This window comes from Phacochoerus africanus, chromosome 8, assembly GCF_016906955.1.
Source record: "Phacochoerus africanus isolate WHEZ1 chromosome 8, ROS_Pafr_v1, whole genome shotgun sequence".
NCBI lineage: Eukaryota > Metazoa > Chordata > Mammalia > Artiodactyla > Suidae > Phacochoerus > Phacochoerus africanus.
In genome coordinates, this window is record NC_062551.1 from 72,315,233 (window position 1) to 72,331,559 (window position 16,327).

The window sequence follows — 16,327 nt, forward strand, 5'->3', positions numbered from 1 at the left end:
CAGGATCGGTTTTCCTGGTCCTTGTATTCCTTGGGGAAGTAGTTAGTTCCCTCTGGCTCCCATTGGTCCGGTTGTGTTTCTGTGTAAGAAGCCAGGTCAGGTCAAAGTTAACCCAGAAAGAGTGGGAGGGAGGAGGTAGCCCATATGACAGGCCCAGGTCCTCCTGACGCAAGGGCCCAAGTGTCTCACGGTCCCGGGAACATGGTTGGCCTGGGGCTGGTGCTGCTAGCCACTCTGTGCTCTGTTCTCCTGGGGGCCTTCGTCTGGGCCGTCTCTGAGCACTTTCTCACCACGGATGTCCCCTTGACTCTGGGACAGCCCGCCAAGTTGCGGCTCCTGCACTGTCTGTTCCTCTCCATGGTCACTTTGGTGAGTCGGCGCTCAGGCCTCACCATGGGCTGGGACTCACTCTGTCCCTCTCTCTGTCCTCTGCCCCTCTTTTTCCTCTTTCATTTGCCTTCCCTCTCTCTCTTCAGACTCTTCCAAGAGAGACAGACTTTGCCATGGGTCGGGGGGTAGGGGGCTGTCCAGCGCAGGTTCCACACCCGTGGATGGAGGGTCGACTGTATGAGACTGAGCATCCGAGGATGTTGGTGCAGAGGAGGTCCTGGAGCCAGTTGCCCCTGGATATCGAGGCCCAGATGACTGTCCTTTCTTTTGTATCTGCTCTTCTTCCCCCCCCCGCACCCCGCTTCCCTCCCTTCCTCTCACCCACCCTCCCTCCTCTCCTTCCTTCAACAGCAGACATGGACAGAGCGTCCATCCCCAGGCTCATTTCTGAAGATCCCCAAATTCAGAGCCCGTCCTTGCCCTGACACGGCTAATGGGCCGACAGGGAGCAAACCGGCTTCAGTCACCTCGTGACACACGGGCGTGTTCCCCTGCATAGGTCATAAGCACCTGGAAGGCAGGGACCCCCCTCATCCATCTCTGCCTAGGGCCTGGCACCAAGCAGGGGTTTCCTTGCCATTTACTGACCAATCCCCAGGGAATTCACCCAGCAAGCCAGAATGGCCACGCCAGCTGGGCTTTGAGCAGGTGTTTGGGGTCTGGAATAGAGCCCCAGATGCCTACAGCGAGCAGATTTGGAAACAATGGTTTGGCATCGAGCGAGAGGCAGGCAAGTTGATTTAACTGTGATGTCCCAACCCTGGGTGGAAACAGGATGGCAGCCAAACTGATTGCAGCTGAACCACTCACACCAATGACCTGCGGGAAAAGAGATGAGAAGGACACCATGCGAACTCTGAGAGCAGAGCCCACGGCTCTCTGGCTCTGTGGCCTGCGGTGATTTCCTTCCTCCCTCCCTCCCTCCCTCTCTCTCTCTCTCTCTCTCTCTTGTCTTTTTAGGTCCACACTCACAGCTTATGAAAGTTCCAAGTAGAGGTTGAATCGGAGCTGTAGCTGCCGGCCTACACCACAGCCATAGCCACTCCAGATCCGAGCCACGTCTGTGACCCCACACCACAGCTCACGGCAACGCCAGATCCTCAACCCCCTGAATGAAGCCAGGGATTAAACTTGCGTCCTCATGATTACTAGTCAGATTCGTTTTTGCTGAGCCCTGATAGGACCTCCCCTTGGGTGATTTTCTTAACCTCTCTGTGTTTTGAAAGGGGCACAGTCTCTCCCATTAGGTTGGGAAAAAGATTAAGATGACAGGTGATAAGGGCTAATTTGTTTGGTAGTATTTGGTAAATAGGTCAACTACGTTGCTGTGATGCTGAGATGTTTCACTAGGAATACAGAAGATCGGAGAAATGAAAAAATTTAGTTTCTAATTACCTGAATGCTACTGACCCAAGGAGATAGGCTGACATCTTTCTTATTAATCCTGGCCACACACTTTGCTGGAGATCGAGCTGCCTCAAACCAGTGGCTGCAATCCGTGTGGAATTAATTACAGACTAGTTTGAGGCCCCAGGACTGAAAAATGAGGGCCTTGGAGGTCCAAGTGGCCCAGAAAAAATGAGACCTTTCCAACACTTATGGTTTCTCCCCAAGGGTACCCTTGAGCCAAGCATCCGCTGATGACAGCTGCTCATGGAGGCTCTGAGGTGGGTGTGAACTTGGCTCTGGAGGGCGAACTTGGCTTGTGATGTCCCATCCTGGTCCCTCCAGCACTGAGCCCTCCCAGGGACACACTGATCCCCGCAGGGTGACGATGTGGAGGATGGTGAAATGTCCACTGGATTCCAGAAAGCAGATAGATACCGGAGGGACAAGAGATTTAAAGAGAAGTAGGAAAATCTTAAAAAGATTATGGCCCAAAAATCAGGTGCCTCGTTTGGGGGTCAGACATCTTTGGGTCCAAGCCTGGCATCTCCACTTGCTGTTTTCATGGACCAATGTCTTTAGTCTCTATTTTCTCCTCTAAGAAATGAGGAGAGCAAGGGATGCTTTTCATAGTGGTTCTATGGGGATTGAGTGAGAAATACATTTAAGGTTCATGACACAGTGATGGGCACTTAGAAAGGACTCTATAAAAATCGATTATCAGGGAGTTCCCCGGTGGCCTAGTGGTTAGGAACTCCGCATTGTCACTGCTGAGGTGTGGGTTCAATCTCTGGCCTGGGAACTTCTGCCGTGGGCATGCCCCCCCCGCCAAAAAAAAAGAGAGAGAGAGAGAGAGAGGGATATTATTAGTAATATATATATATATTGAATCCTTGAAGGCAAAGATATAGCATGTCCTAACAACATTATTGACCTAAAAGCTATTATGAATGATTTCAGCCTTACTAAAAGGTATAGGGACTAGTATAACAAATGCCACTGATTTTATTTCAAAGGGCAAACTCTGCTAGAGTATTTTGTAAAAGACTCTCAACACCCGTCTAACGTTCTGGACCTCAGGCATTCCTACACGACTGATGCTCCCATTTACACTACTACAAATACAGTCTTATAAATAGTCATAATAAAATATTTTATGATATTATAGTTATAATATGTATACATCCGTACTGTAACATGACAAAAAATGTAGTTATGATATAGAAATAGCTAAAAAAAAAAAAATGGAGTTCCTGTCGTGGCTCAGTGGTTAACGAATCCAACCAAGAACCATGAGGTTGCAGGTTCAGTCCCTGATCTTGCCCAGTGGGTTAAGGATCCGGCATTGTCGTGACCTGTGGTGTATGTTGCAGATGTGGCTTAGATCCTGAGTTGCTGTGGCTCTGGCGTAGGGCGGCGGCTATAGCTCTGAATAGACCCCTAGCCTGGGAACCGCTGTATGCCATGGGAGCAGCCCTAGAAAAGGCAAAAGACAAAAAAAAAAAAAAAAAGACGGTTTTTGAGAAATCGTGGTAGAACAAATTGATGGCCACATCCAAAAAAAAAAAAAGAAAGAAATAGCACACTACTTATGCGGACACAATATATTTATGGTATAGAGATATCGCAATACCTATATGGACATAATATATTTATAATATTTATATATAAATAATATGTATAACATTATCACTAATAAGATGTAATAGTCGATCTTCCTTCCCTTGCCTCTGTCCTAAGTTATCAACTCTGGGAAATGTGGATTCCCTTTTAGAAAAACCAAACCAAACCAAATCAAACCCAACTTCCTGGCTGTTTCTAGTGAGCGTTCCCAGGGTCGTGCTGAGAGATGTTTATCACCACATCGCATCGTTCAAAAGGCCTGTATAATTTCCTCTTCTAGATGCTGGAAATGGATTCCTCAGAGGTGGGCCAAGCACGTCGTCTCCACCTTGCTGGCCGCCTTGCTCTCCTCCAGCTCAAGTGGGGAAGTAGTGGTTTTGTGGACAGTTCCCTTTGGCCAAGCCTAAGCCTTGGCAGTGGGGTGCAGGGGTGGGGGAGGGGACGGCTCCCTGGAGGGAACGCCCTGGGCATCCCAGAGACCTGCGGCAAGACCCCGTGCATGTGAGCAAGAGACAGGGTAGTGCTCACCCTTGCCAGGACCCACCAGTGACACCCTCCCCCTGGTGGTTACATCTAATTCCCCAGCCTCATCCCCTGGGACTGTAGACTCCATGCTTTTATTTGATAAGTGAGGAAAATGGAAGCTTGGAGATGGTGATGCTCAGGCCCTTTCGGTTAGTTGGTAGCAGACAGAGTGAAAGTCCTGAATTCACATCTGCCCTTTCCAGGGTAGTGGTTGAGAACACAGGTTCTGCATCTGGTTGGTTGACGGGCAAGGCGTTGACCTTGGTATGCCTCACTCTCCCCACCTGTAAAATGGAGCTGATCATTGTGGCGGACTTAGAAGGGTCGCTGAGAAGTTTCAGCAAGTTGATAATCCAAATCTCTCGGACTGGTACTGGCCTGTTGTAGGTGACAGAAAGGGTCAGCCAGTCTTACTAGGTTCACCCCATGCTCTTTTCTCTTCTTTTCTTTTTTTCTTTTTATGGCTGCACCTGCGGCGTATGGAATTTCCTGGGCCAGGGGTCAAATCAGAGCTGCAGGTGCAGGCCTATGCCGCAGCCACAGCCGCACTGGATCCCAGCCACAGCCATGGCAATGCCAGATCCCTAACCCACTGAGCCACAATGGGAACTCCCGGTGCTGTTTTCTTTGTAATAAAAACACATACTCCACATGATGTCCATGGAAGAGATGATCCAGAATAGTCGAAATGCATTTAGGACATGTGATATGGTACCTGTAACTCTATCTCATGAAATATTGATATTTGCTTGTTTTCGTTTGTTTATATTCTGTCTTTTTAGGGCCCTGCCCACGGCATATGGAGATTCCCAGGCTAGGGGTTGAATAGGAGCTGTAGCTGTTGGCCACAGCACACAGCCACAGCAATGCGGGATCTAAGCCGTGTCTGCAACCTGCACCACAGCTCATAGCAATGCTGGATCCTTAACCAGGGATCAAACCTGCCTCCTTATGGATACTAGTTGGGTTTGTTAACTACTGAGCCACAACTGGAACTCCAATATTTGCTCGTTTATAACTCGAGCGACTTTATTAGTTTAAAAACAATGGACTTTTCACATTCGGCAAACAAATAGCCCTTGTGCCATTGCTCCCTCCTTCTGAGCACATGGAAGTCACCCTTATTTGATCCCATCGCTCTTTTCTGTTGAACACAAACGTGACTTGAAGATCTGCCATAACCCAGGGGGGGGCTTGATGCTCTGTGGGCAACAGCAAACATTGACCCAGGGCGTGAACTGTCTTTGCCATCTCAGGCTGGGGGCCACAGAGGGCGAGGTTGCCAGCCAGTGGCCTTGGCTTTGTTCAGTTCACGCCCCACCACTCAGCCCAAATGTGGGCTAGCTCTTTGGCAAATTCATACCACTCTTCAACCAAAAGGAAAGGAAATTCTGAAAACCCAACCTTTTTCTGGAAACACCCCAGAGCCTGTTGCATCCTGGTGAGCCCCAGGTCCGTGCCAGTGAGGCAGATGAGAAACTGCAGAGACATCCTAGCAGTCACCCATGGCAGGAGTCATCTACCATCCGGGTAGGTCCTAACCTCTTCTCATGTCTTCCTCTCTTTCTCTTGCCTCTAATAGGGAAATATAACCGAGAAGTTGGGAATTTGCTCCATGCCCAGGTTTATCCAGTTTTTGCAAGACACCTTGAGAATCAAGAAGGACCATAGACTTGTGGTAACCAACCTGCATTTTGTGACCATACCCGTGAGGCTGTTCCAGCCCATGGCGGCCTCCCCCAGCCCCCGGTGTGGCATCATCTTTTTCCACGGAGGGGCCTCCGGATGTGGGAGCCTGGGTAAGATGCTCCCCTGCGGGCTTATCTACATGCAAAACCTTACCCACCCCTCCCAGGAGAACCTTATGGGAGTCCCTCTGAGGACTCAGTAGTCGGAGGTTTTGATAGTGAGCCCTTGACTTTGGGCTCAGGTCAGAAGATGGTGTGAAAACGCTCTTTTCTTTCTTTTTTTTTTTTTTTTGTCTTTTCCAGGCCCACACCTGGGGCATATTTTCCAGGCTAGGGTCTAATCAGAGCTATAGCTGCCGGCCTACGCCACAGCCACAGCAACGCCAGATCCCAGCCGTGTCTGCGACCTGCAACACCGGATTCTTAACCCACTGGGCAAGGCCAGGGATCGAACCTGTAACCTCATGGTTCCTAGGCGGATTCGTTAACCACTGACCCACGACGGGAACTCCGATAACGCTCTTTTCTATGATGTGATCTTGGTCCAGGAGAGGGTGGGGAAGTGTCGGGGTGGGGGCTGTTACGGCCCTCCGCTGTGTTGACTCCTCCCTCTCCCTCACCACTCACAGCCATTGGCTGGTCCCCTCTGTTCTGCGACAGTATTTCCTAAATCCAAGCGTTTCTCTCAGGCTCTGCAAGACCGCTGTGATCCAAAGTCACCTTCTCTTGCCTGCATCCCTTTACCCCCACGTCCCAGCCACTGCTTCACCCCGCGCCCCTCACCCAGCAGCCAGAAAGAGCTCCTAAAGCTACAAGTCGGGATTGTCAGTCTTGCGCTGAAACCCCTCCCGTGGCTTTCCAGGGGCCTTAGATGGAGCCCAAACTCCTCCCCACAGCCGGGGCTGGCCCTACAGACGTCTCTGACCTGGGCATCCGGGTCTCCCACCTCCCACAGCCGCTCACTCTGCTGCAGCTGCACTGTCTCTCTGTGCCTTGGACACACCAGGCTCCTGCCCGCTCAGAAGCTCTTGCACTTGCTGTTTCCTTCAGCCTCCAAATTTGTGCCCCTTCCCCTTGGCACGCCTGGCTACCCCTTGCTTGTTCTTCTAGTCTGGTCCCCAGTGTCCCTCCGCCGAGTGGCCTCCCTGGACATCTTACCTAAAGAACTCTCCCTGCCCGCCCTCCCTACCATCCTACTCCATCCCCAGCCCCTGTCTCTGACCCTGACATCATCCTAAATTTTCTTCATAGCACTCGGCACAAAAAATCTGAACATACCTCGTTCCTCTGTGTGTTTCCTTATTTACTGTCTGCCCCCCCCAGCCCCCACAAAAAGTGGACATTCCGGAAGTGCTGGGAGGATTTCTATTTTTTTCAACAAAGGTGTGAGTGCAAGAATACATAGGTGGGTGGATGAATGCGTAACTGGGTGAAAGGATATGTTCATGAATCAACCAACAAACCGATGGATGGATGGGGAGATGGACGGGATGCCCATGAGAAAGTTTGCCCAGGTGAGGAGGTGGGCTTCTCCCGGTACCTAACGTCCCTGAGGTTGGGGTGTGCTGCCCCCTGCTGGTGGAAACAGTATCTGAATTTGCTGTCCTGATGTGCTCCCTTTTTCTGAAATTCACTCGGAGTATCTCCCATCTATGGGCCCTCGCCCTTGTCCAAGGTCACTTTTCTCTTTCAGAGCCACCCCCGCCCCCGCCCCGGAGCACCCCATCTGTTGGCTGAGACTCTTCCCCTTCCTCTGGGGAGGGATGATGTTATATTTAAAAGTAAAATCAGGGCTCGCTCAGCTGAAACTGAGTACTTAGGTTGTGTCAGACTCTCTTTGAGGTGCAGGGGACACTGACTCGAGGGAGGCGGCTGGACAGTGAAAGGGAGACAAATGAGTAGGTGATTTCCCATGATGATAGCACAGGGAGATGGAATAGAGAATGACTGGGGAGTGGCTCTAGTTTTTCCAATCAGAGGAAGCCTCTCCAAGAAGGCAAAGTCTGAGCCCAGGCTCAATCAATGAGGAGGAGCCAGCCCTACGGAGACCAGGAAAGAGCCCTCTAAGCTGTGCCGGGAATGGGGTGAGGCAAGTGAGGCACTTGCCTTGGGCTCCATATTTAAAGGAGCACCAAAAGGCACAGGAATCAATAATATTTTTCTGCAACATGAAAAAAAAGAATTAATGTAAAAAATCTAAGAGGAACAATCTACCAGCATTTATATAAAGAAGTGATATACCAGGGCTGGGTAAGTGGTACAAAAGCAAAGTAGAAGTCTGTCTGTTTAAAATGTTGATATGTTGAGGGAGTTCCCTGGTGGCCTAGCAGTTAAGGACTTGGTGTTGTCACTGCTATGGCTCTGGTTACCGCTGTGGTGCATGTTCGATCCCTGGCCTGGGAACTTCCCCATTGTGCTGGCATGGTCAAAAACTTTTTTTTTTTTTTGGATATGTTGTTTGTCATAGATATTTTTGGCATTCCTTTTCTTTTTTCTCTTTTTTGGCTGCCCTGCAGCATATGGAGTTCCTGTGCCAGGGATCAGGTCGGAGCTACTGTGGCATCCTACGCCACAGCTGTGGCAATGCCAGATCCTTAACCCACTGTGCCAGGCAGGGATCGAACCTGGATCCCAGAGCTCCGGAGATGCTGCCAATCCCATTGTGTCACCGCGGGAACACCTGACATGGCTTTTTGCTGGTGCCCAGGCAGAGCTGTGCAGAGTCATGTGAGGGAGGCAGGAAGAGGAAGAGGAGACCATCATACCCTGGGCCCACACTGTTGGCAGCTCTTCCTGGGGCCTGGGGGGCAATGCTGGGACCTGTGGGGGCAGCGACCTCCCTACGGGTTACTCACGGGCTGCTGCTGTGACGGTTTTGCCTTACAGACGTATACCATAACCTGTGCAGTTTTTTGTCCCTGGAGACCGACTCTGTGCTCTTGTCCGTTGGGTAAGTGGCCAGAGAAAACCGGTGGGTGTTGCCTGGGTGACAGAAGGTATGGCTGAAGCCCGGGATGATTTGCAGAATAGAGGGAGAGGCTCTGACCCCCGAGAAGCTCTCTTCCACATGCACCCACAGAGACTTGCCCAGCATTGTTCAAAACAGCCCAAACCCGGAGCAACCCAAATGCCCATCCGCAGAAGGGCGTGAATCATTCACTGCACAGTGAATGCTACATCACACAGCCATTAAGGCGTCATGGGCTACGACATAGCCCTTTAAATAAGTGACCCGGAAAGGTACCCCATGATGTGAGTAAATCTTAGCCGTACAAAAGTAAGTGAAAGAAATTTCAAAAAATTCCATGCAGCCAGGTAGTCTTTGTGTAAAATTAAAACCAACTAAAATCAAAAGAATACCTTTATGGAATAGACATAGACACAATGAAACTATGTAAAAAGGAAAGAAAAGGAATGATAGATACAAGATTCGAGCGAGGTAACTGTTCCCTCATTTGCGGGAGGCAGAGATGGGATGTTGGTGTAACACAGTTGGCTAAAGGTCATGGTCAAGGTCCTGGCTGTTTGGGGCAGTGATGCTGCAGGTGCTTTTTTGCATTGCAAAAAACTAACTAACTAACTGCTTGCCACGCAGGGACCGGTGTTGGGAGTGTCTCTAGAAAGCCACAACTCTGGGCACTCAAGTTCCTTTGAAAACACAAAGGAGAGGGGGACCTTTTGAGCAGATGGTGGGGGGGCATGGTGCCCATTCACCAGGCTTCTGGTTCTTAATTCAAGAGATCACAATCAGTCAAGGAAACAGTTTAGAGAAGGCAAGCAAGAGAAACTAAAAATTGCCCTTTCAAACTCTGCAACAAGCCCCCTCAAACCTTGGCTGCCCACAGGTTGGGTAGACGGTTATAGCTGTGTGACTTAAAGCAACTTCCTTAACGTCTCTGGTTTTCATGTAGAGACTGAGGAAGGCAGCATCTTTCCAGCACTTGACATAATTCCCACCTGGCTGAGCCTTGTGTCTGAAATTCCACCTTTAGAATTTCCATCAAATTCTCTATGTTGGAAGGCCTTTGTGATAATAAAAGCATCCCTTGACCACATAAAAGTGTTAGTAAGCACCTCGGTTAATACCTCGTAGGAAATTGCTGAAGATATCATGATTCTAGATGAAAAACCTTGGCACACAGACCAGATGGGTTTTGATTGAGAGGCTGGTAGAGGAAGGCAGGCAGGTAAGATTCTTCAGGCTGCCAGGGGGCTGCAAGTGGGGGAAAATGCCCCAAAGGCACTGTAAGGGCGAAATGGTCAGGGTCTGGATGCTCACTGATTCCTCATCAGGACATAATGGGGGAGTTCCTATTATGGCTAAGTGGGTAACGACTAGTATCCATGAGGATATGGGTTTGATCCCTGGCCTCGATCAGTGGGTTAAGGATCTGGCATTGCTGCGAGCTGTGGTATAGGCTGCAGACGTGGCTTGGATCCCATGTTACTGTGGCTGTGGTGTAGGCCGGCAGCTGTAGCTCTGATTCGACCCCCTAGCCTGGGAACTTGCATATGCCATGGGTGTGGCCCTCAAAAGACACAAGACAAAAAAAAAAAAAAAAGATAATGGGAATATGACACACATCAACATATCTATGAAACAAGAACAGACTCACAGACATAGAGAACAGAATTGTGGTTGCCAAGGGGGAGGGAAGGATGAGGAATCTGGGATTAGCAGAAGCAAACTATTATATGTAAGATGGATAAACAAGGTCCTACTGTACAGTATAGGGAACTATACTTAATGTCCCTTGGTAAGCAATAATGGAAAAGAATATGAAAAAAAAATATATATGTGTATATGTGTGTATATCTGAGTCACTTTGCTCTACAGCAGAAATTAACACAACATTGTAAATTAACTACACTTTAATAACATTTAAAACAAAAGAGTCAAGGAGGCTCTGTACGTAAGTTCCCGGAGATGGTTCTTTTAACTATTTAGTTCTGTAGAAACTTCACCCTGCCTGTGTGGGCAAGAGAGAGTCCAAGGAAGCATAGGCATGGCTGCTTTTTCCTGCAGGTCTGGGATTCTGCTCATGGAAAGCACAGGATGGGCAACCATATTGTAGTGCATCAAACTTGCTAAGAGACTAGATCTCCATTATTCCCACAACAAAAAGAGAAATGATGATTATGTCACATGATAGAGTCGATAGCTAATGCCACAAGAGCAATCATATTATAATATATAAACGTATGAAGCCAACATGCTGAACACCTTAACTTTATATACGTCAAGTATACTTTAATAAAAAATTTTAAAAAATTTTATTGGCTCATCCATTTGCCAAGAAATTTATATGTGACTTTAAAAATAACTGTGATAGAAGGGTCACTAATAATTGACCTTTATTATAATTTTTGTGGATAATTTTTCTCCTTTGCTAAATATAAGTGACTTAAGGACAATGTTTGAGTATTATTCCCTTATTCCTATCATAGGGCCTGGCACGTGCTATGTGCTCAAAAAGCAGTCTTTAAAGAATGAATTGGGAGGGTGGGAATAATACACACACACTACTATATAAAGCAGATGATTAACAAGGACCTACTGTAGAGCACAGGAAAATCTACTCAATAGTTTGTAGTAACCTATATGGGAAAGAAAGAATGGATATATTTGCATGTATAACTGATTCACTTTGCTGTACACCTGCAATTAAAACATGCTAAGTCAACTGTGCTCCAGTAAAATTAAAAAAAAATAAAGGCTCGGGAGTTCCCGTCGTGGCGCAGTTGTTAATGAATCCAACTAGGAACCATGAGGTTGCGGGTTCGGTCCCTGCCCTCGCTCAGTGGGTTAACGATCCGGCATTGCCGTGAGCTGTGGTGTAGGTCGCAGACACAACTCGGATCCCACATTGCTGTGGCTCTGGTGTAGGCTGGCAGCCACAGCTCCCATTAGACCCCAAGCCTGGGAACCTCCATATGCCACTGGAGCAGCCCAAGAAACGGCAAAAAGACAAAAAAAAAAAAAAAAAGACTGAATGAATGAACACACAACCAAGAAAGAAAGCATATGATGTTTGTTATTTCTTTCATGACATCAGGTTTGTATATTTAACATTTAATGAGTTGTATTCACTTTTAGTAGAAGTGGAAAAACGGAAGCTGACATTTGTGCTTGCTGCTCCCAGGTGCTGGAACCATCACCTTGTGGGGGCCCTACTGAGGAGCAGGTGTCTTGCTTGAGTTCTAGGGGGAACATGTGTTGATAACACTGAATTTTTAATTTAATTTTATTTTTTTGGCTTTTGTCTTTTTAGGGTCACACCTGCGGCATATGGAGCTTCCCAGGCTAGGGGTCTAATCAGAACTACAGCTGCCGGCTACACCACAGCAACGCCAGATCCGAGCCTTGTCTGTGACCTACAACACAGCTCAAGGCAATGCCAGATCCTTAACCCACCGAGCGAGGCCAGGGATCGAACCTGCGTCCTCATGGTTCCTAGTTGGATTTGTTTCTGCTGTGCCAAGACGGGAACTCCAACACTGAATTATTGATCAATGTATTGCTCATTGAGGAAATGTGGCAAAGGTACAGGCATCAAGCAGGCCCTATTATTAAAGATGATGTTTTAGAACAACATTTACAGGAGACAAAATCCAAGGTCAAATAGAAGGCAGTGGTTTTCAAACTGGGTTCCTTAGAGCACTAGGGTTCCTTTCATTGTCTCAGAGGTAGGCACAATGATCAAAGGAGTAGGGGATTCAGGTCCCTTACCTTTGGGCAAAACCAGAACAACTACACGTGCTTATTTTATTCAGTGGATCTCCTTGTATCATTTTAGTAGGAAAAAATAATTTTGTTTTTCTAATAAAGTTTGAAAGCCACTAGTCTAAGGTGTCATTTTTCCTCATGAACATCTTCTCAGTTTAACTTTATAAGTAGAATGTAATTTAATTTTTCATTAAATGTCATTGCTTTACAATGCTTGCCAATTTCTGCTGTACAGCAAAGTGACTCGGTCATATACACACACACACACATTTCCTTTCTTATGTTATTTTCCATCATGGTCTATCCTAAGAGACTGGATATATATAGTTCCTTGTGCTCTACAGCAGGACCTCATTACTTATTCGTTCTAAATGTCCTAGTTTGCATCTACTAACCTCAAACTTCCAGTCCATCCCACTCCTTCCTCCCTCCCCCTTGGCAACCATAAGTCTGTTCTCTATGTCTGTGAGTCTTTCTGTTTTGAAATAGGCTCATTGTGCCATGTTTTAGATTCCACATATAAGTCATATCATATGGCGTTGATCTTTTTTTCTGACTTAACGTCACTTAGTATGAGAATCTCTAATTCCATTCATGTTGCTGCGAATGGCATTATTTCATTCTTTTTTATGGCTTAGTAGTATGCCATTGTATATATGGACCACTTCTTCTTAATCCATTGATCTGTTGGTGGACATTTAGGTTGCTTCCATGTCTTGGCTATTATTATTAGTCCAGTCTTGATGAGTGCATTAATTACCTTGTGTTTTATAGTTTTCAGAAGTTCATCCTCCCCCAGCTAAAATAATTACTACTGCAGTATTAGCTAACATCACCATCAGGTCACATAATTACCACTTCTTCTTCTTTTTTTTTTTTTTTTTTTTTTGCTTTTTAGGGCCATACCTGTGGCATATGAAGATTCCCAGGCCTGGGGTCTAATCGGAGCTATAGCTGCCGGCCTATGCCAGAGCCACAGCAACGCCAGATCTGAGCCACATCTGTGACCTACACTGTGACCATAGTCATGGCAAAGCCAGATCCTTAACACACTGAGCAAGGCCAGGGATCGAACTGGCAACCTCATGGCTCCTAGTCGGATTTGTTTCTGCTGCGCCATGACGGGAACTCCCTACCACTTCTTTTTTGTGATGAGAACCTTTAAGATCTACTCTCTTAGCAACTGTCTAGTATATGATACAGTATTTTTTTTTTTTTTTGTCTATTTGCCATTTCTTGGGCCGCTCCCGCGGCATATGGAGGTTCCCAGGCTAGGGGTCGAATCGAAGCTGTAGCTGCCGGCCTACACCAGAGCCACAGCAATGCCGGATCTGAGCCGCGTCTGCGACCTACACCACAGCTCACGGCAATGCTGGATCGTTAACCCACTGAGCAATGCCGGGGATTGAACCCGAAACTTCATGGTTCCTGGTCGGATTCATTAACCACTACGCCACGAAGGGAACTCCTGATACAGTATTGTTAAGTAAAGTCCCCATGCTCTGCCTTAGCCCCCACCAGACCCTGGTCACCACCACCCAGCTCTTTGTTTCTCTGAGTTTTGGCTTATTTAGATTTTACATATAAGTGATATTTTATTTATTTTATTTTATTATTTTTATTTTATTTTTGCCCTTTTGCCTTTTCTAGGGCCACTCCCATGGCATATGGAGGTTCCCAGGCTAGGGGTCGAATCAGAGCTGTAGCTGCCAGCCTACGCCAGAGCCACAGCAACTCAGGATCCAAGCCGCATCTGCAACCTACACCACAGCTCAGGGCAATGCCAGATCCTTAACCCACTGAGCAAGGCCAAGAATTGAACCCGCAACCTTGTGGTTCCCAATCTGATTCGTTAACCACTGAGCCACGACAGGAACTCCTATAAGTGATGTTTTATAGCGTTTGTCTTTGTCTGACTTATTTCACCTGCTGTAATTTACTCGTGTCACTCAAGTTGTTGCAAATGGCAGGATATCCTTCTTCCTGTGGCTGGATAACATTCCATTTTATATGGACTATCTAGTAGGTCATTTTTAAGTTTCTTTTCTTTGCTCTTGAATTCCTCTGGGAGGGCACACTTTGTGGGCTCAGACCAACCCTCAGGATGCTGGTCACCAGCTGCTTGCACCTGGGTTGTCCCCCCAACCCCCATCGCGCTCCCCCTGCCCACTGCTCCCAGCCTGAGCTGTGTCATTTTCCTATCTGCTTACCTTCTCTGCCCCTTCACCTTGGGAATACTTCCTCACCCCTCTCCTCCTTCCCACAGCCCCAGAAAAGAAGACAGCTCTGAATCATTGGTGCGAACAAACCTTGATCATTAGACTTTTAAAAAAGTCCTGCCTAAAAGAAGTTTCTCCTTGACTTTCACTTTGGTTTCTCCATCACTTTCTCTCCTGATGGGCAGTAGCTTCATTTGCCTTTCCTGACATTGCTGGTTGTTTTGCTTTCAACGCGAATAGCTTTCTAGGTTGTACAATCTTGTATGCAGCATCTACATCTGTAGGAAGCAGACGGCACAGCTTTCGAGTCAAGGATCCCTGGCTGCAAGACTGAGGGGGGCGTATCATGTGCTCCTATGCCAAAAATGGGGCTGAGTCCTTATGTCATGGGGTTATTCCACTGCAGCATTGCAAGGGGGAGTTGAGGACACAGTTAAAATGGATTCTTGGCGACCCCTGTTCATGATGCCTTGCTTCTGTTCCCTGCCTGCCCTTCAGGTACTGCAAGCTTCTTGACCACCATGACCCTGTCATTTTCCGGAACTGCCTGAATGCCTCCATTCACTTCCTGAAGGCTCTGGAAACCTACAGGGTGGATCCCTCCCGGGTGGTGATTTGTGGAGACAGCGTAGGGAGTGGGTATGGGGCCTTGATCTCCCAGGTCTTGGTGGGCAGATCAGATCTTCCTCGGATCCGGGCCCAGGTCCTGATTTATCCAGTGCTCCAGGTCATCAATTTGCAGCTGCCATCCTATCAGCAGAACCAAAACGTCCCTTTCCTCACCCAGAAGTTGATGTTGACTTGTCTGTTTAGATACCTGATTGTTGACTTCTCCTGGCGGGATGCCGTCTTGAGCGGTGCTTTTATTCCCCTGGAAGTCTGGAAGAAGTACAGTAAGTGGCTCAGCAGGGACAACAGCCCCAAGAGGTTCCAGAGGCCAGGCTGCCCGCCAGTGTTTCCTGCCCCTTTTAATGAGGATGCCTATCTGGAAAACCAACATTTTTTGGACGTGGAAATATCACCCCTTTTAAGGGACGATGAGACTCTCGCCCAGCTGCCCGAAGCCTTCCTGGTGAGCTGTGAGAATGACATCCTCCGTGATGACACCTTGCTCTATAAGAAGCGCTTGGAGGACCAGGGGGTTCCCGTGACGTGGTACCATGTGGAGGACGGCTTTCATGGAGCCCTCATATTATTTGATAAGCAGCCATTCTCTTTCCCATGCTCCCTGAAAATTATGAATGCTGTAACCACTTATATAAGGGGCATACTGTAATGCTGGGGCCCTGAATAGGGCATGGCATGTAGAGACTCTACTGCGAGCTGAGTCCTTTGATGAATTATATTTTATTGATTAAGGAGATGCTCAGTCAATGCCTACCCTGCTTGGGGAGGATGGGAAGTAGACTAAGAATCGTTTTGCTTTTAGTGTTTGAGAAAAACCGCACCGTGTCTGTTTCCTTTCAGTGCCCACAGGTTCAATTCTGGATCTAACAACATTCTCTAACATTCTCCTTCGGGCGCAATAAATATTCCACGGAGAAAAAAAAAGTGCCTTTAAAATTTCTCAAAGCCCTAACATATGAGGCCTGTGCAGAATAAATGCCCACAACTGGCCCTCCTGCCTCTGGTGGGTCTACACCCATTATGCTGAACATTGCTTGGGGTCAACGTTCTGGTTGGAGGAGGGGGCGCCTCATTTTTCCTGAGGTCAGAGGTCACCAGTCAAATTCCAACAGGTTGGTTATAGATTGGTTCCAGTTGGCCTG

At 47.7% G+C, this 16,327-nt stretch overlaps 1 protein-coding gene across 1 annotated transcript; it reads left to right on the forward strand.

The window, feature by feature from the left end:
* The first annotated feature begins 201 nt into the window (after nt 1-201).
* On the forward strand, nt 202-15,834 carry AADACL4 (arylacetamide deacetylase like 4). The gene is made up of 4 exons (XM_047791428.1): nt 202-369; nt 5,507-5,723; nt 8,499-8,562; nt 15,057-15,834. The coding sequence occupies exons 1-4, from the start codon at nt 202-204 to the stop codon at nt 15,832-15,834; spliced, it is 1,227 nt and encodes a 408-aa protein (XP_047647384.1).
* Nucleotides 15,835-16,327: the final 493 nt, after the last annotated feature.

Bases quoted from the DNA above. Each gene is read 5' to 3' on its own strand.
- AADACL4 (XM_047791428.1), top strand. From the start codon at position 202: ATGGTTGGCCTGGGGCTGGTGCTGCTAGCCACTCTGTGCTCTGTTCTC. The intron at 370-5,506 runs GTGAGTCGGCGC...TGCCTCTAATAG, and splicing joins TCCTCTCCATGGTCACTTTG to GGAAATATAACCGAGAAGTT. The intron at 5,724-8,498 runs GTAAGATGCTCC...TTTGCCTTACAG, and splicing joins CTCCGGATGTGGGAGCCTGG to ACGTATACCATAACCTGTGC.